The sequence below is a fragment of the Delphinus delphis genome, chromosome 20 (genome assembly GCF_949987515.2).
Source record: "Delphinus delphis chromosome 20, mDelDel1.2, whole genome shotgun sequence".
Taxonomy (NCBI): domain Eukaryota; kingdom Metazoa; phylum Chordata; class Mammalia; order Artiodactyla; family Delphinidae; genus Delphinus; species Delphinus delphis.
The window spans coordinates 1,684,489-1,704,836 of NC_082702.1; the positions used below are offsets into that span (position 1 = coordinate 1,684,489).

Here is a 20,348-nt window from a genome sequence, read left to right on the forward strand (position 1 = left end):
CCCTTGCTAGGGCCCGGAGTGCTGTGAACTACATTACCCGAAAGGCACTGCTCCTGAGCGTCGACCTAGAGGACCGCGTCTGAGCGGGTTTTCTGGCGTGGACGGCGGGCGACATTTTGTAAGCTCGGGTCTGTTCACCGGTGGTGAGCTTCGCAACACTGGGCCGGCGCGAGGTCAGGGAGGCTGGAGGGCGTTGTGCTGGCTGCTCTGAGGCGGGTCTGAGGCTCGGTGTGGGCGCCGTCCGCATTGACTCCGTCTCGGGGCCGGGATAGGGACCGCAGGGCCTGGGCCCCTGCTTCGCCCACAAACTGTGCTGGAGGGGCCGCGCTGATGGATCCGATTCAGGTAAATGCTGCGCCCCCCGGGCCCTCAGCCAACTCTTCTTATTCTGCAGAATTTTTGTTCTTAGTAATATTCTCTTACAAGTGTCCTATATTTATATTTATTTGTCCCGCCAAACCTTGGCTTTCTGAATATTGAAATATTACCCGTGTAGAAAAAAATTGCAGAGAACTTCCCAGTGTAGTTGAATAAGCAGCTCTAAAATTGATATTCGGCCACTGCTCAAGTCAAGAAATGCGATATAAATAGGACCTCAGAAGCCGCCAGTGGGGTCCTTCAAAACGATTATCCCCATCCCCCAAAAGTTAAGGTATTGTCTGATGTTTTAAGTAAACTTTTCTTTTTTAAAAATTTATTTATTTATTCATTTTTGGCTGCATTGGGTCTTTGTTGCTGCGCGCGGGCTTTCTCTAGTTGCAGAGATGGGGGCTGCTCTTCGTTGCGGTGCGCGGGCCTCATTGCGGTGGCTTCTCTTGTTGTGGAGCACGGGCTCTAGGCACGTGGGCTTCAGTAGTTGTGACATGCGGTCTCAGTAGTTGTAGCGCACAGGCTTAGTTGCTCCGTGGCACGTGGGATCTTCTCGGACCAAGGCTCGAACCTGTGTCCCCTGCGTTGGCAGGCGGATTCTTAACCACTGCAATGCCAGGGAAGCCGCCTTCTTGCTATTCTTTTTTTTAAAAAATAAATTTATTTATTTATTTTTGGCTGTGTTGTGTCTTCGTTGTTACACGCAGACTTTCTCTAGTTGCGGCGAGCGGGGCCTACTTTTTGTTGCGGTGCGCAGGCTTCTCATTGGGTGGCTTCTCTTGTTGCGGAGCACGGACTCTAGGTGCGCGGGCTTCAGTAGTTATGGTGTATGGGCTTAGTTGCTCCGCAGCACGTGGGATCTTTCTGGACCAGGGCTCGAATCCGTATCCCATGCATTGGCAGGCAGATTCTTAACCACTGCACTACCAGGGAAGCCCTTGCTATTCTTGATACTTTTGCCAACTACGTGGAAATTATTCCACGACTGTAGTTTACCTTCGCTCAATTGTTTTAAAACTTTTTATGAATGGAATCAAGTAAATATTATGATGTGTTTTCCTTCATTTGCAAAACATGGCGTGACTTTACTCATGTTTTTCATAGCTGTCCGTTAATTTTTATGTGTGTGTGCAGTATTCTTTACTATGGATATATGAGTAAAATGTCCTTTGAAATTCTGCTGTTGAAGGCTTTTTTGTTTTGTTTTGTTTTGCTTTGTTTTTTGGTCTGCTTTCTGTATTTTTTTTAACATCTTTATTGGAGTATAATTGCTTTACAGTGGTGTGTGCTTTCTGTATTGATAAACATTGCTACTGTAGTCATATCTGCCATGTCTTCTGGGGCATATCAAGCATACATTTGTCTAGGGTATATGTTAAAATTATTATTGTATTTAAATGAACATTTCCACTTTTTGATCTTGTTTTGCTCCATGTTACTAATTTTAGCTTAGGTCTTTGAATGAGATGATTCTACTTAATCTATTCCATAGTTACATTTTTTAAAGGAATAGTTTATTTATTTATTTTGGCTGCACTGGGTCTTAGTCGCGGCACACAGGATCTTCATTGCGGCACGTGGACTCTTCCTTGTGGCATGTGGACTGTTATTTGTGGCATGTGGACTCCTTAGTTGTGACATGCAGAATTCTATGTTGTGGCATGTGAACTCTTAGTTGCGGCACACATGTGGGATCTAGTTCCTTGACCAGGGATCAAACCTGGGCCCCTGCATTGGGAGCGCTTTACCCACTGGACCACCAAGGAAGTCCTCCTTAGTTACATTTTGACACACACTTATTATGTATTAGGTAAACTTACAGTCTTACATTGTACGTCCACTTAGAGAGTTTGTGCTTTTTCAGTGATTGTACTCATAATAATATATATTTTACTGTTAAGTTTTCTTACTCTGGTGGTATTGGAAGAGAAAATGATTAAGAAATATCTTGTTAAAATACTTGTTTGAAGGGGGACGAAGTGAATCATTGTGAGGGTAATAAGTTATAAGGCTTCAAATCCCTTTCAAGACGTTTAGAAAGCAAGAAGATATTTCCATAGAGGATGGAATAGAGGTCAGGTCCTATAGCTTGTTTCCTTTCTCTTAAGATTATTTTATTTTACTTTACTTTTACTTTACTTTTTTCCCCACCATGCTGCTTGTGGGATCTTACTTCCCAGACCAGGGATCAAACCTGCATCCTCGTCAGTGAAAGCACGGAGTCCTAATCACTGGTTTGCCAGGGAATTCCCCTCTCTTAAGTTTAAGTTATCAGAAATGACAACCGGTTATCCCAAACTGCTGAAGGGCAAGCACTTTTACTCTGATTCTAGCAACAACCCCTTTATCACAGATTCACTTTGGATGTGAAGCCAGTAAGCAGTAGTTCCATTCTCTATCACATGCGAAAAAAGCATTTAGGAAATTACAAATAATCTCTGAACATTTGTGGGGGAAAAAATGGATATATCAAAGAATAGGAATAAATGAAAAAAGTACATGTTCTTGAATCTTATTATGTAATGTTATAATAATTTCAAATCAGAACTTAATCTATGGATTATGTAAGTTGGAATTTTATATAAAACAATTTTTAACATAACCAAAGTAAAATTTGAAAAGGAAGTATAAAAACTCCTTGTCAGCTGTTATGGCCAACGACAAGCCACAAGAAGAGAAAAATTCGTTATTGGCAAGGGAGAGACAGAATAAGGGAATCAAATGCAAGTGTCAGAAATAGCTGTACATGAAATGAGTCTTAATTTTGATATTTGTGGCTTAGGGATATAATAGTGTTATATATCCTGGCACAACCATTTCTTTGCCAACATGATCCTGTATTCTTTTTTCTCATTGGGCTCCAGTCACACTGTCCTCATAGATGGTAGTCAAACATGTCAGAGGTGACTCTGACAAAGAGTCTTTGCACTTGTGTTTTCCACTTCTGGAAAGTCTTTTCTCAAGATATCCTCATGACTTTATAGCACAACTCCAAAATACTTTCTGCCCTCTTTTACATGCTTTGTTTTTCCCTTAAGTATTTGCCTTTGCCTGAAATATTAAATGTTCACTCACTAATCTTCTTTTTTGTCTATTTTGCTGATGAGAATTAATATTACATGGCCCTAGTCTTCCCACAGATTCCACATTCAACAGAACCACTTATGAACACTGCACCAGTGAGTGTAGGTGTCCTGAAAGTATTTTGCTGTCACTCTTCCTGGACTTGGTGGCTGTAGACCCTAGAGAAACCCTCAGCCCATGTTTCCAAGTCCAGGCCAGAGGTTATATGGACAGATTCCCATTTTTAGCAGCCAGTGGACTAGGATGTGAAAGGTTGTCTTAGGTACGGGGGTAGTACGTACAAATGTTTGAGGATGAGATTGAGATGGGAGTGTTTTAGGACTTGTAGGTCTCTGTTAATGTCTGGTGAGAACAGAGAACAAGGGGGCCAGAGTCAGGCCTCGGATGGTAGCCTGAGAAGTTGGGTTTTTGTTCTGAGAATGATGGCAGATATGGAATTTTTGGAACAGGGGGGAAAAGTGATGTGACTTAGGTTTTAAGAGGTTACCTCTGGCTGCAGTGTGCACAGCAGATTCGGGGGAAGGAAGACAAGGAGATAATCAAGGAGGCTCTTGTAATCATCTAGAAGCACATTTGTTGTGCCTGGACGAGAGTGACAGATGTAGAGGTAAGAAATACTTGGCTTCTGGATTTGTTTCTTAAGTAGAGGTGGACCAGATTTTCTAATGTGGAGGGCTCACAGATGACTCCAAAAGTTTTTTTCCCTTTGCATCTGGAAGGGGGTATGTGCCATGAACTGGGATGGGGAAGTCAGTGGTAGGAGTCATTTTCAGTGAGAATATTAGGAATTGGCTTTTGGCTGTGTTGAGTCTCAAAAGTTCCATTGACTCCCAGGTATAGGAGACAACTGGCTGAACATGCAGCACTAGAGTGCTGGGGGAGGCTTCAGGATGCCCTTATGGGACAAAGGAAGAGACTTGGGCTGTCAGAAAGAACTACAAGAGCAGTGAACATCAACGGGAAGGTGGGGGTAGGGAAAGTCCAGCGGGTGGCCCAGGTTTTTATGGGGGAGTGGCCATGAAATTAATGCAGAGGGAAAGCAGTAATGGAGGTGAAGTGATAGCAAAGTCAGGCTGGTGCTTATTTCTCCTCCTATGCACTGACCAGACTTTTGTGGTGGAACTTGGGAAGTTTCTGTCACAATGTCAGATGAGTTTTACCTAAGGTGTGTCAAGTGGGTGTGGATTTTGAATGGGTGTTATACGGACAAAGATTGTAACTGTTGAAGAGACATAACTTGCAATATAAAAGTGGAACCTGACCAGGCGTATTTAGATCTGCATGTTTTGACTGAGGTTAAAGTTAGGAACAAGGCCTGGTGGGGAAGCATTCAGAACAGGGCTGGGGAACCGCCAGTGGAGAGTTGGGGTATGGCGGGATCCTGTTGCATTGGCAGGAACTTTCTGATGCTGCGTGCATAAGGGTATGTGAGGAGGCAGGAGACATGCCAATTTTGTGGGCCAGGTGGTGGTGATGGGTATCAGATGTATGAGGAGTTAGCCAGTGAGTAATACGCATGTGGGGAAGGTGTGTGACCAAATTGCCCCAGAGCCCTCATACCAGGAGTTTAAGAGAGGACGATGAGCCCAAGTTTGTTTGTGTCTAGGAGACATGATCCTGGGGCCTCTCAGGCTGTTGTCTTGCTGGAGAGGGAGGGAGCCCTGAATACCAGGCCAACAGCTTAGATGGCATCTATCTGTCCACCTGCCTGTTGTTGCTGAGAGTTGTACCTAGTGCTCAAGGAAGTATGAAGAGTTATTAGGTACCAGTGCCCTCTAAGTTAGGGAGCTGGGGAGGATGATGAGCCCAGAGTGAGTATGGGTTAGGGGTACTTATGGGGTCCTGGGGAGAGAGGCTGCTTATGTACACATCTGTCCCCATCATCACAGGGCTCTGTGACCTTTGAGGACGTGGCTGTGTACTTTTCCCAGGAGGAATGGAGGCTTCTTGATGAGGCCCAGAGACTCCTGTACCGTGATGTGATCCTGGAGACCTTTGCACTTGTTGCATCATTGGGTAAGGCCCTCACACCTATCCCAGCATCCTGGGCAGGTCTCTGCCTTTCCCCTTTTTTCCAAGGACAACTCTGTTCTTTTCACAGCTAGACAGTGACCACATCTCTATTACTGCTTCCTTGTCAGCTGTGCTGTGGGTGCCAAGGCTGAGTGAGTGTATATACAATCTCCTTTCAGAAGTATCCCCAATACCAGATGCTCTGAAGGTTTTTCAGCGAAGGTTTTCTGGGTCAAATGACTTGGAATTAGTTCAATGGGTTCCATTAGTCTCAGCCACTCCCTGTTAAGTTGACTCTGTAGACCCATACACCACCATGCTCCAGGCTGTGCCCTCTAGCTAACATTTCCTGGGGTCTCACTATTTCAGGAATTGTTGGGACTCAATGTGGTAACTGTTTGTGGGGTCCACTTGGCTGTTGCTGTGAGACCTTCCTCAAAGATTTTTTTTGTGATATTATTTTTCTTTCCTGAGGTTGTTTTGGGATTGGTTCCCCCTGGGCCAGTACTGAGCTGTCGTGTCTTTCACTTAGGACTTGCATTTTCTAGGTCCCATGTTGTTTTCCAGTTCGAGCTGGGAGATGAACCCTGGGTACATGACAGAGTGGACATGACTCCAGGCACAGCTAGAGAGACCCAAAGTGGGACCCACATTGGTGATTGGCATCAGGAGGAGGAAGTGATATCATGGCTGGGTTCAGATCATATCAGGAACACGTCCTGTGCCCCACAATGTTTTAGGACCAAGGCCAGTGACTGTGTACCTCATTTCTATCTTTCCTACCTATTCTTGATACTTTGCTCCTTCTGTCATTTCAACTCTGAATCTGAACCCAGGATTATCCCTCACCTCTCTGTCTTCCACTCTTTATTGGTCTTCTCCATCATCACTCTGATGTGCTCTCCAATATTGGCCTACATTAACATGTCATGAGTTCCCCCCATATCCTTAAAATAGTCCTTGAACACTACCTACTCAGTGACAGTCAGATTTTCCTGAGCCTGGACAAACATTTCCACACAGCACATGTGGCACCAGCAGCCAAGACCCTGGTGAAAACCACTCCCAGAGGAGTGAGTTGTGGACCCCAGCTCCTCTGTGTGTTCCACTCCATCCTGTGTCTTTCACCTGGTGTGTCATCCATGTTCTGTGACATGTAGAGGCCCAATACTGCACAGCAGTCCTTTCATAACCTGCCCCAGCTCTCTTGTCCTGAAAATAGTCCCATGGATTTATTCGTTTCTATGTCAGCCGCATATTTGTAATGGGGCTGCATCCTTCTACCAAAATCTACATGAAGTTCACCCACATTTCTCTGCTTTCAGGGTATTGGCATAGAGCAGAGGATGAGGAGACACCTTCTGAGCAGAAAGTTTCTGTAGAAGTGCCACAAATAAATACTTCAAAGACAGACCTGTCCACCCTGAAGTCCTATCCCTGGCAGAGGCTCTGCCTGTACTTAGAAGGAGGTTTGCATCTAGCTGAGGACCTTGGCACAAACCATGGTCAGAAACTGTGGGGCAGGTGTGAACTTTCACCAGCACAGTGGAGAGGAACTCTTTAGAAGACATGTGGGTAAGACCTTTATGAAGAGCCACACAGTCCATGCATACAAGAAGTCTTTCACATGCCAGGAGCCTGGGAAGGATTTCCCTGGTACCTCTGGCCTTCTCCAGCAGCAGGTCACTTCACCAAAAGACACCAAGTGTGTAGAGGCCTCTCACAATGGACAAAGGCAGTATAAATGCCACGAATGTGGGAAAGCCTTCTACCGGAAGTCTAGGCTTGCTCAGCACCAGAGAGTCCACACTGGAGAGAGACCTTATGAATGTGATGAATGTGGGAAAGCCTTTGGCTGTAAATACATACTTGTTCAGCACTGGAGTGTCCACACTAGAGAAAAGCCTTATGGGTGCAGCGGATGTGGGAAAGCTTTTAGCGACAAACACACACTTGTTCGGCACCAGCAAATTCACACTGGAGAAAGGCCTTACAAATGCAGTGAATGTGAGAAAGCCTTCTGTCGCAAATACAGACTTGCTCAGCACCAGAGTCCACACTGGAGAGAGGCCTTATGAGTGCTGCGAATGTGGGAAAACCTTCACCCGTAAACCCATACTATTTAAGCACCAGAGAATCCACACTGGAGAAAGGCCTTATAAGTGCAGTGAATGTGGTAAAGTCTTTAGATGCAACTCCAGCCTCATTACTCATAGAAGAATTCACACAGGGGAAAGGCCTTATGAGTGTAGAGAATGTGGGAAGTTCTTTAGCCAAAGCTCTCAACTTATTGTGCACCAGAGAATTCACACTGGAGCCAAGCCTTATGAATGCAGTGAATGTGGGAAAACCTTCACCACTAAAAGCAAACTTGTTCAGCACCAGAGAGTCCACACAGGAGAAAGGCCTTATGAATGTGGAGAATGCAAGAGAGCCTTCAGCTGTAAACGCATGCTTGTTCAGCACCAGAGAATCCACACTGGAGAGAGGCCTTATGAGTGCAGTGAATGTGGGAAAGTCTTTAGGTACATCTCCAGCCTCATTAAACATAGAAGAATTCACACTGGGGAAAGGCCTTATGAGTAGTGAATGTGGAAAGTTCTTTAGGCAAAGCTCCCACCTTAAAGTCCACCAGAGAATTCACACTATAGCAAACACTTATGAGTGTAGTGAATGTGGGAAACATTTTAGCCAAAACTCTACTCTCATTTTGCACCAGAGAGTTCACACTGGAGCAAAGGCTTATAAGTGCAGTGAATGTGGGAAACGTTTTAGCCAAAGCTCTACTCTTATTAAGCACCAGAGTTCACATTGGAGAAAAACCACGAGTGCACTAAATGTGGTGATTTCTTCAGCCAAAACTCCCAGCTTACTCAACACCAAAAAGTTCATGCTACAGAAAGGCATCGCCAGTACAGGAAATGTGGAAAATTTTTCTGTCAAAGTCTGCTCTGACTGAGCACCAGAAACTTAACAGCCAAGATGGACCCTATGAGTGCAGTGAATGTAAGAAAGCTTTCAGCTGAAGGTCTAACCTCATTCGTCACCAGAAAGTTCCTACTGGAGAAAGGCCTTCAAATGAGATGAGGAGAGCAGCGAATAAGCTGTCTTCTTAGTTAATACATCATACTGAATAGGCTCTGTGAGGGAGTCATCAACTGGAAGTTGAATGCCATACATATAAACAGCTCTAGTGTGCAGATTGCCTATGAGTACCAGGTTCGTAGGGAGCTTTTAAGTAGCTATGCTGTACTTTCTGACTTAATGTCACTGTGAGTTTCTTACATCACCCAAGTGGTAGATCCCCATTCTTGGCACCAGCCACCTCAGTGTGATCAGGGTATGTAGATCTTTGTGCTCTCTTATCCCCTTAGAAATGCATGAATAGCCTGAGCACTTGGGTGTTGTCATTCTTTTTGGTCCTGCCAGGACCAAAGCAGCTTTGACCAATGGAATCCAGTCTCGGTTCTGCTGGTGGCTCACAACTTATTTGGTGGCATTGTCTCATATCATGCTCAGGATAGGTTTTTCAAGGTCTAAGTCACTCTGTTTGGGAACTATTTGCCTCAGTTTGCTCCACTCTATACCATAATGAAGACTATTTAAGCCACCTTTCATCTTGGGGTTTGTTCACTTTCAGACTGGTGTTGAGAACCAAATTGGACTCTCAGGATGATGAGGAACTGGTTTTGTGAGTGTTCCAAACTTCTTATACCTCAATGAGGATAGTATCATGGCAGAGAATAGTTTTCACTCCAGTTTTGGTCCAATCTGTTGTCCAAGGCCTCCTACGGTAGACTGCAGGGTTCTGTGGGACTAATGTTGAATTCTGGATGTCAGAATTTTTGGCGGGTCCTGAGGTCACCTGAGATGAGGACAGTTGTGAGAACCACCAGTGATTTTTGGAGCAACATGAATGGTTCTCTTTTTCACATGGGATATCATGTCATGCCCCCAGTACTGTTCAAGAGAAGAAATTCTCTAGGTCCAGCTGGAAAAGAGCCATGTGCCATAATGTGCCCAAAGTGGTAGGCTGGTGTTCCTGAGTGTTATATTACAGGCATCAGGTGGGAACCATATTTCATACAGAAACACTCATGGAATTAATAGGGACTGAGAGACAAGCAAACAAGAAGGGATGAGCCTTTTCTAAAGTTTCATCCACAAATATTCCAGTGACTCTGTCGCTTTAGGATAAAGTGTTTGAAGACATTCTCAGGAGTTCCAGAGCTGTTCCTCTCCTCCTGAGCCCCTAGTCAGTGTCAGATTGAATAATGTAAAGGTTTTAGGAATCAGCATCTGCAAACAATTTATCTCAAGGCCATTGCTGCACAGTGAAAACAGTGAGGAATGAGAGTGGAAATTGTGTAGTCCAGGCATGTGAATTTTAGTACCCAGGCAGAGTTCCTGGATAACTTAAGTGGAAAGAACTTTCACTGCTCACAAGTCTTCTTTGCTACTGCTACAGATTCCCTCCCATGGGCAAGGGGATGTGATGGGGTTAATGTGAGGTTGCCAGAGTTCTACTGAAAAGGAGATTCAGCAAAGAGATTAAGATTTTTATTTGAAGCCAATTTCTATTGAAATTTAATTAGCTGTATAGTTGGTATGCACTGAACAGAACATACCTAAAATGCACAGCTTGGTAAGTTTTAGTACTTGTAAAGCCACGGAACCATCATAATAACAAACATCTGTCACTGCCATATCTACTTTCTGACATCTCTCTCAGGGCTTTCAGGCAACTACTATTGACTGGCTTTTCTCTCATTTCAATTAGTTAGTGTTTTCTAGACTTTTAATATTATTGGAGCCTTAATGTTTACTTTTGTGTTTGTCTTTTTTTATCTCCATGCATAGTTACTTTGAGAATCATCTAAGTTGCCGATGTGAATAATTCACTTTTTTCATGATAATATACTGTTTGGATATACCATTACTTCACTGGTATTGATCTGTTAAAGGATGGCGTTTTGTGGTTTCCAGTTTGTCTCACAGATAAGCTTACTATTAGCGTACATAAAATCCTTTATATGAGCACATGGTTTCATTCTAAAATGAATGACTGTACCCAAATGCATTCCCATTGACAGTATGGGAACATTCCAGTTCCCCTGTGTTCCTCACCAGTACTTGGTTGGTATGGTCAGTAGTTTGAATATTTCCTGTTTTAAAAGCATGGAGACATATCTCACTGTGGTGTGATTGCATTTCCCTAATGATTCATGATGTTGAACATTTTTGTGTTCATTTGCCAAGTGTATATCTTCTTTGACAAAATGTCTGCTTTCTTATTAGTAACTGAGAAGTTAATAAATGTGTTGGAATTTGACTTTTCTTCGGTGACTTTGCTGGGTGGAATAGGTATTTGTACTCAACATTATTACTATGTATACTCATTATTAAGATACTTCTATTACTTTAAGCCTAGACACTTAATAAAAAAAGCCAACCGACCCTTCATTGTTGTGTGTGCCAATTTCCCTGGTATGAATACTCCAACTGTGGGCAATTTCAAACTGTGTGTATGAGGTTATTACTGAACCGGAGGCACAGCAAGCCAAACTCTGAGATGCCAAGGTTTGCTGGGGAGTATTTCATTCACAAGGCAGGCAAGTGAGAACACAGAAGAACAATTCTCAGATCCACCCTCCCGGTGGCAAGGTGCCTGTGATATTTAGGGGATAAAGAGGCAGGGTGGTCTTAAGTGTGGGGAAAGGCCAATCAGAGTTAGAGAAAAGCGAGGTAATTGGTGTGTACAGGTGTGTTTCATTACATGCTTCTTCACGATGCATGTTTAGAAGTAGTGTCCATAAGTGGACAACGTCACTGGCTCTACTCTTTTCTGAGGGAGCCAGAGAAGCAACAAATTGTCCCCCTGCTTCTGGCCGCCCCACATTCCTCCTTTGTGTTGTCCACCATGGCCCTGTCTGGATCCTGACCTAACACAGTGAAACTCATAAATTGAGTCTACAGCTTTAGCCTACATCCATTGGAAGAGCAATAATACAGCGTTAATTAGACCCCAGCTATGGATGGATGCACTTTGTGTCTGAGTGACAACCTGGTATCATCTGCCCATTTGGTTTTGTAGGTTTGGGGAACAACTCATATATTATGTCCGTGTACCTCTCTGTGATCATCAAAGACTACATGAAAATCTGGTGCGTCCCTTTTAAGAAGCGTGAAACCTCGCCCCCTTCCTCAGAGCCTCACTCCCAGCAACCCTGGCGGAGAGGCGGCACCTTTCCTGGAGGAGGGGAGCACCGCCCCTTGCCAGGTCCTGGAGGCCTGTGAACTACATTACCCTGAAGGCTCTGCGCCCGTTCTTCGGCGCCCCTGGACCAATAAAGGCTCAGTAAAGAGGCACTTCCGAGCTAGTGGACTGCGTCTGGGCGGCTTTTCCGGCGTCTGCCGTGGTCGTCATTTTGTAAACTCGGATGTGTTCAAAGGTTAGCAACGCAGGGCCGGCCCGAGATCAGGGAGTCAGGAAGGAACTGTGCCCGCTGCTCTGAGCTTAGTCTGAGGCTCGGCGTGGTTGCTCTTTGGCCTGACTCTCTCCCGGGTCCGGGAGGGGCGTCCGTGCTCGGGCCCCACCTTCGCCCACAAACTCTAGCGACGGCGACAGCCCAGATGTGTCGGATTCAGGTAAATGCTGCGTCATCCGGGCCTCACCCAACTCTTCTCATTCAGCAGTGTTTTATTTTATCTGTGTTCTCTTACCAGTGTTCTATAGTTATTTTTATTCCCCAAAACCTTGGTTTTCCGGATTTTCAAATATGACCTGCGTGGAAAAAGAAAATTGCAGAGAACTTCAATGTGCAGTTCAGTAAGCTCTAAAACTAATATCCGTTCACCACTCAGGTAAAAAAATGCGATATAAATAGGACCCCCAGAAGCCGCCTGCGGGGTTCTTCCAAAACAATTATCCGCATCCCCCCAAAATGAACGTACTGGCTGATGTTTCAAGTAAGCATTTTCTTTCTTTTCTTGATAGTTTTGCCAACGATGTGGGAAATATTTGATGATTCTAGTTTTGCACGCTTGTTTTAAAATTTTTTATGAATTGAATCATGTAAGAATTCTGTGTTTTTCTTCATTTGCACAATATGGTGTTATTTTACCCATGTTTTTCGTGAGTATCCATTCATTTTTCTTTCTATGAAGTATTTTATAGATATTACTATATGATTAAAATGTTTTTATAGATCCTCTTCTTAAAGGCTTTTCTTTGTTTATGGTTTTTGGTTTGCTTTTCTGTTTGGTCTACTTTCGTATTTATAAACTTCGTACTGCAGTCATATCTGCTATGTGTTCTGGGATATATAAAGAATGCACTTGTCTAGCGTGTATATTAAAGTTACTATTATATTTAAATGAACATTTCCACTTTTTGATCTTTTTTAGCTTCAAGTTACTAATTTTAACTTAGTTCTTTGAATGAGATGATTATACTTAGTCTTAATCTATCCCATAGTTGTATTTTCATACACACTCATTTTGCATTAGGTAAACTTAACAGTTTTACAGTATACAGGCACTTAGAGGGTTTTTGCTTTTTCAGTGATTTTACTCTTCTAATAGTATTTATTCTACTGGTACATCATTGTTCTCTGGTGGTATTGGAAGAGAAAATGATTAAGACATCTTGTTAAAATCCTTTTTTGGAGGGGGATATAATGAACCATGGTAAGGTTAAAAAGTTATAATGCTGGGAATCCCTATCAGGATGTTTAGAACCCAAGAACCCATGTTTATATAATGAGGGTGCAGTAAAGGTCAGGTCCTGTAGATTGTTTCCTTTGTCTTAAGTTTAAAGAGTTATCAATGATGTCCAGTTATCTCAAACTACTCTGATTCTAGCCACAACCTCTTTATCACAAATTAATTTTCTGGTGCCATTTCCTTCTCATTGCTCCCTCTCTCTCCCTCTTTTTTTGGCTGTACCATGCGGCTTGCAGGGATCTTAGTTCCGTGACCAGTAATCATACCCTTGCCCATGGCAGTGAAAACACCAGGTGAACTGGGTTTCAGCCATGTTGAGTCTCAGATGTTCCAGTGACTCCCAAATATAGGAGAAAAGTGGACAGCTGAACATGCAGTGCTAGAGTGCTGGGGAAGGCTTCAGGATGCCATTAGGCAACAAGGGAAGAGAGGCAGGCTGTCACAAAGACAGACAAGAGGAGTGATCATCAGCGGGAAGGTAGGGGGTAGGGAAAGTGCAGCAGGTGGCCCAGGTTTTTATGGGAGATTGGCCATGAAATTGATGCAGAGGTAAGGCAGAAATGGAGGTGAAGTAATAGCAAAGTCAGGCTTGTTCTTATTTCTTTTCCTATGCACTCACCAGGATTTTGTGGTAGAACTTGGGGAGTTTGTCACAACGTCAGATGAGTTTACCTAAGGTGTGTCAAGTGGGTGTGGATTTTGAATGGGTGTTATATGGGCAAAGATTGTAACTGGTGAAGAGACATAATGTGCTATATGGAAATGAACATGACCAGGCGTATTTAGATCTGCATGTTGTGACTGAGGTAGAAGTCATGAATGAGGCCTAGTGGAAAAGCCTTCAGAAGAGGACTGGGGAACCGGCAGTGGATAGTTGGGGTACAGTGGGATCCTGTTGCTTTGGCAGGCACTTTCTGATGCCATGTGCAGAAGGGTATGTGAGGAGGCAGGAGACATGCCAATTTTGTGGGCCGGGTGGTGGTGATGGGTATCAGATGTATGAGGAGGTCCACTGAGTAATATGCATGTGGGGAAGGTGTATGAAGTAATTGCCCCAGGCCCTAGTACTAGGAGTATAAGAGAGAAGGATGGGGCTAAGTTTGCTTGTGTCTGGGAGACATGATAGTGGGTACACTCAGGCTGTTGTCTTGGAGGAAAGGGAAAGGGCCCTGCATACCAGGCTCACAGATTACATGGTATCTCTCTGTCCACCTGCCTGTTGTTGCTCAGGGTTGTACATACTGATCAAGGAAGCATGAAGAGTTATTGGGCCCCACTGCCCTCTAAGTCACAGAGCTGGGGTGGATGGTGAACCCAGAGTGAGTACAGGCTGGGGTTAAAAGTACTTATGGTGTCCTGGGGAGAGAGGCTGCTTATGTACAAATCTGTCCCATCATCACAGGGCCCTGTGACCTTTGAGGACGTGGCTGTGTACTTTTCCCAGGAGGAATGGAAGCTTCTTGATGAGGCCCAGAGACTCCTGTACCATGATGTGTTGCTGGAGACCTTTGTACTTGTTGCATCATTGGGTAAGACCCTCACACCTATCCCAGAATCCTGAGCTGCTCCCTGCCTTTCTTTCTTTCACAGCTAGACAGTGGGCACATCTCTATTAATGCTTCCTTGTCATCTGTGCTGTAAGTGCCAAGGCTGGGTGAGTGTGTAGATTGCCTCCTTTCACAAGGAGCCCCAATACCACCTGCTCTGAGGTTTGGTCAGTGAAGATTTTCTGCTTCAAAAACTTGGAATTTATTCAGTGGGTTCCATAATTCTCAGCCACTCCCAGGTACGTTGACTCTATAGGCTCATGCCATCTCTGTGCTCCAGCTTCTGTCCTCTTTTAGGTGACATTTCCTGGGTGCTGAGTGTACCAGGCATTGTTGTGAACCAACATGGTCACTATTTGTGGGGTCCACTAGGCTGTTTCTATGATACCCTCCTCAACGAGTATTTTTGTGACATTATTTTTCTTTCCTTAGGTTTTTTTTGGGGGATTGGTTGTTCCCCTGGCCAGTACTGACCACTCACCTGTGCTATCTTTCCCTCAGAAGTTGCATCTTCTAGGTTCCATGTTGTTCTCCAACTGGAGCTGGGAGGAGAACCCTGGGTACGTGACAGAGTGGACATGACTCCAACCCCAGCTAGGGGGGCTCAAAGTGGGCCTGGCCCTGGTGATTGGCATCAGGGGGAGGAAGTAATACCATGGCTGGGTTCAGATCATATCAGGCACATGTCCTGTGCTGAACACTGTTTTGGTGCCAAGGACAGTGACTGTTTTTCTCATATCTATCTTTCCTACCCATTCATGATACTTTGTTCCTTCTTTCATTTCTACCCTTTCAACCCAGGATTACCCGTCACCTCTCTGTCTTCCACTCCTTATTGGACCTCTCCATCCTCACTCTGCTGTGCTCTCCAATATTGGCCTACACTTAATGTGTCATGAGGTCTGCACCTATTTATAAAATACTCCTTTTATACCAGCTACTCAGTGACAGTCGGATTTTCCTGGTCCAGGATACAGCTTTCCACACAGCACACAAATGTCACCAGCAACCAAGGCCTGTCAAAACTGTTTCCGGAAGAGTGAGTTGTGGACCCGTGGCTCCTCCGTGAGCTCCCACCACCCTTGTGTCTTTTGCCTGGTTAGTCCTCCCTGTTCTGTGACACGGAGAGGCACAGTGCTGCACAGAGGCCCTTTCCTTAACATGCTGCCAGCTCCCTTGTCCAGAAAATAGTCCCATGGATTTATTTCTTGGTACATCACACACATATTTGTGATGGGGCCGCCTCCTTCTTCCAAAATCTACATGAAGTTCATCCATATGTCTGTGCTTTCAGGTTGTTGGCATGGAGCAGAGCACAAGGAGATAACTTCTGAGCAGAATGTTTCTATAGAAGTGCCACAAATAAATACTTCAAAGACAGACCTGTCCATCCAGAAGTCCTATCCCTGGGAGAGGTGCTGCCTGGCCTTAGACAGTAGTTTGTGTGTAGCTGAAGACCTGGGAACAATTCCTGGCCAGAAACTGTGTGTGTCAGGTGTGAAATTTCACCAGCACAGTGGAGGGAAACTCTTTAGAAGAGACATGGGTAAGACCTTTATGAGGAGCCACATAGTCCATGCATCCAAGAACTCCTTCACATGCCAGGAGGCTGGGAAGGATTTCCCTGGTAGCTCTAGCCTTCTCCAGCCACAGGTCACTCCACAAAAGGAAGCCAAGTGTGCAGAGGCCTTTCACAATGGACATAGCCTCTATAAATACTATCTATGTGAGAAAGCCTTCAGCTGCAAACACAAACTGGCTCATCACCCGAGTGTCCACACTGGAAAGAGGCCTTACGAATGCAGTGAATGTGGGAAAACCTTCAGCTTTAAAGGGATACTTGTTAAGCACCAGAGAATCCACACTAGAGAAAGACCTTATGAGTGCTGTGAGTGTGGAAAAGCCTTCAGCTGGAAAAGCTCGCTTGTTCAGCACCAGAGAGTCCACACCAGAGAATGGCCTTATAAGTGCAGCGAATGTGGGAAAGCCTACAAACACAAAAATTCACTTGTTAAGCACCAGAGAGTCCACACTGGAGAATGGCCTTATAAGTGCAGTGAATGTGGAAAAGCCTTCAGACACAAAAAGTCACTTGTTCACCAGAGAGTCCACACTGGAGAATGGCCTTATAAGTGCAGTGAATGTGGGAAAGCCTTCAGACACAAAAAGTCATTTGTTGAGCACCAGAGACTCCATGTTGGAGAACTGCTTTATAAGTGCTGTGAATGTGGGAAAGCCTTTATTTCTAAAGTAAACCTTTGTCGTCACCAGAGAGTCCACACTGGAGAAAGGCCTTATGAATGCAGTGAATGTGGAAAAACCTTCATTTATAAAGACAGTCTTGTTCGGCACTGGAGAGTCCACACTGGAGAAAGGCCTTATGAGTGCAGTGAATGTGGAAAAGCCTTTAGCCGCAAAGACTCACTTGTTAAGCACCAGAGAGTCCACAGTGGAAAATAGCCTTATAAGTGTAGTGAATGTGGGAAAACTTTTTTTAAAAAAATATTTATTGTTTGGTTGATTGATTTAGCTGTGCTGGGTCTTAGTTGCAGCACCCTGGATCTTTGATCTTTTTTGCGGCATGCAGGATCTTTAGTTGAGGCGTCTTTAGTTGAAGCCCCTGGGAAAACTTTTAAATAGTGACCCACTCACACTTGTCTGGCACCAGTGAATTCATATTGGAGAAAGGCCTTATGAGCACAGTGAAAGGGGAAGTTCTTTAGCCAAATCTCCAACCTTATTGTACACCAGAGAATTCACACTGGCACAAAGACTTCTGAGGGCAGTGAGTGTGGGAAGTGATTTAGCCAAACTGCTCTCGTTTTACACAAGAGAGTTTACACTGGGGAAAGGCCTTATAAGTGCATTGAATATGGGAAACATTTTAGTCAATACTCCACTGTCATTAAGCACCAGAGTTCACACTGGAGAAAAACCATATGAGTGCACTGTATGTGGAGGATTCTTCAGCCAAAACTCCCAGCTTACTCAACACTGAAAAGCTCATGCTACAGAAAGGCATCGCCGGTACAGCAAATGTGGAAAATTTTTCTGTCAGAGTCTGCTCTGACTGAGCACCAGAAACTTAACAGCCCAGATGGATCCTGTGAGCACAGTGAATGTAAGAAAGCTTTCAACTGAAGGTCTAACCTCATTCATCACCAGAAAGTTCCTACTGGAGAAAGACCTTCAAATGAGATGAGGAGAGCAGCGAATGAGCTGTCTCCTTAGTTAATACATCATACTAAGTAGGCTCTGTGAGGGACTCATCATCTGGAAGTTGAATGCCATACATCTGAACAGCCCTAGTGTGCAGATTGCCTGTAAGTTCCAGGTTCATAGGAAGCTTTTAAGGAGATATGCTCTACTTCTGACCTGTGCAGGGCCCTTGCCATATTTAATGTCACTGTGAGTTTCTTATCTCTACTAAGTGGCAGATCCCAATACTGGAATCAGTCACCTCAGTGTGATCAGGGTAGGTTGGCTTTTGTGCTCTCCTATCCCTTGTAGAAAAGCATGGATACCCTGAGCACTTGGGTTTTGTCGTTCTCTTAGTTCCTGTCAACTGCCTATGACAGGACCAAAGCAGCTTTGATCATGGGGATCCAGTCCATTTTCTCCTGGTGGCTCACAGTAGTTTGCCTTCTTCGGTGGCATTGTCTAATACCATGTTAATGGTGGATTTTATTTAGGTCCAAGTCACCCTGTTTGGGAATTATCTGCCTCAGTTTTTCTGCTCTATGCCATAATAAAAACTATTATTTAAGCCACCTTTCATCTTGGGCTTTGTCCACTGTTAGACTGATGTTGAGAAGCAAATTGGACTCTCAGGATGAAGAGGAGCAGGTTTTGTGGGTGTTCCAAAGTTTGTATACCTCACTGGGGATAGTATCATGGTGGAGAATAGTTTTCACTAATTTGAATTGTTGTTGAAGGTTTCCTGGGGTAGACTGCAGGGCTCTGTGGGACTAATGTTGTGACCTGGATGTTAGAATTTTTGGTGGGTCCCGAGGTCACCCTGAGATAAGGACAGTTGTATGAACCACCAGTGTTTTTTGGAGCTGCATAAGTTCTCTTTTTTCACATGGAATGTCACATCATGACCTCAGTACTGTTCAAGAGAAGAATTTCTCTAGGTCCAGCTGGAAAAGAGCCGTGTGCCATAATGTCCACGTGTGCTATGATGTCCGCAATGTGGTAGGCTGGTGTTCATGACTGTTAGATTACAGATATCAGGAGGGAACCATATTTGGTACAGAAACACTGGGAATTAATAGGATGTGAGAAGGGATGCAACAAGAAGGGATGAGCCTTTTCTAAAGCTGCATCCACGAATGTTCCCATGACTGGCTGTATAAGATAAGGTTTTTGCAGAAATTCTCAGGAGCTACAGAGCTATTTCTCTCCCCCTGAGCCCCCAGTCTGTGTCAGACTGAATAACGTAAAGGTTTTAGGATTCCTATAGCATCTGCAAATTTTTTCTCTGAAGTCCACTGCTGCACAGTGAAGACAATGGGGAATGAGAGTGGAAATCATGTAGTTCAGGCATGTGAATTTTAGGACCCAGGCAGAGTTCCTGGATAACTTAAGTGGAAACACGTTTTATTGCTTGCAAGTCTTCATTGCTGCTGTGACAGAATCCCCTCATGAGAGTAGGAGAGGTGATGGAATTGAGCTGTGGTTGCCACAGTTTTACTGAAAAGAGATTCAGAAAAGAAGTTCAGATTTTTATGTGAAACCAATTCCTATTACAATTTAATTGAGCTGTATAGTTTGTATGCATTGAAATGAACATACCTAAAATGTACAGCTTGGTAAATTTTAATACTTCTAAAGCCATGGAATCATCATCATAATAACAAACATCCATCATTCCCATATCAGCTTCTGACATCTCTCCCAGGACTCTCAGGTAGCTAGTATTGATTTACTTTTTTTTTTCCCCCAGCTATGCTGCACAGCTTGTGTGATCTTAGTTCCCCAACCAGGGATTATACCTTGGCTGTGGCAGTGAAAGCACAGATTTCCAATCCCTGGACTGCCAGGGAAGTCCTTTGATTTACTTTTTTCCCATTTAATTAGGTAGTGTTTTCTAGACTTTTAATATCACTGTGATCTTTTTTTTTTTTTTTTTCCCAGTACGCGGGCCTCTCACTGTTGTGGCCTCTCCCGTTGCGGAGCACAGGCTCCGGACGCACAGGCTCAGCAGCCATGGCTCACGGGCCCAGCCGCTCCACGGCATGTGGGATCTTCCCGGACCGGGGCATGAACCCGTGTCCCCTGCATCGGCAGGTGGACTCTCAACCACTGCGCCACCAGGGAAGCCCCCATCACTGTGATCTTAATGTTTACTTTTGTATTTGTTTTCTTCTTTAACGATGCATAATTATATTGAGAATCATCTAATTTGTCTACATGAAGAGATCATTTTTTAAATATCTGAAAAATGTACTGTTTAAATATGCCAACATTTGACTGTTTATCCATCTCTCTGTTAAAGGATGAGGTTTTGTGGTTTGTTTCCAGTTTGGCTATCACAGATAAACTTACTATGAACGTGTACATAAAATTTTTTATATGAACATAGGGATTCTTAGTCTAAAGTGAGTG

General features: G+C 44.2%; 2 protein-coding genes across 2 annotated transcripts in view; both read left to right on the top strand.

Annotated features, from left to right (window-relative positions):
• LOC132416343 (zinc finger protein 17-like) overlaps window positions 1-11,543 on the top strand; it is a 36,693-nt gene extending 25,150 nt beyond the window's left edge. Inside the window, 5 exon segments of the mRNA XM_059999682.2 lie at window positions 5,343-5,469; window positions 6,792-6,844; window positions 6,948-7,513; window positions 7,515-8,048; window positions 8,050-11,543. Of these exon segments, the coding sequence (XP_059855665.2) occupies window positions 5,343-5,469; window positions 6,792-6,844; window positions 6,948-7,513; window positions 7,515-8,048; window positions 8,050-8,425 (1,656 nt within the window). The 3' untranslated portion in view covers window positions 8,426-11,543.
• On the top strand, window positions 95-19,866 carry LOC132416351 (zinc finger protein 548-like). The gene is given in 4 exon segments (XM_059999693.2): window positions 95-345; window positions 11,561-12,114; window positions 14,594-14,720; window positions 16,033-19,866. Coding segments are annotated over 3 exon segments (1,416 nt in total). The 5' UTR covers window positions 95-345; window positions 11,561-12,099; the 3' UTR covers window positions 17,307-19,866.
• Window positions 19,867-20,348: the final 482 nt, after the last annotated feature.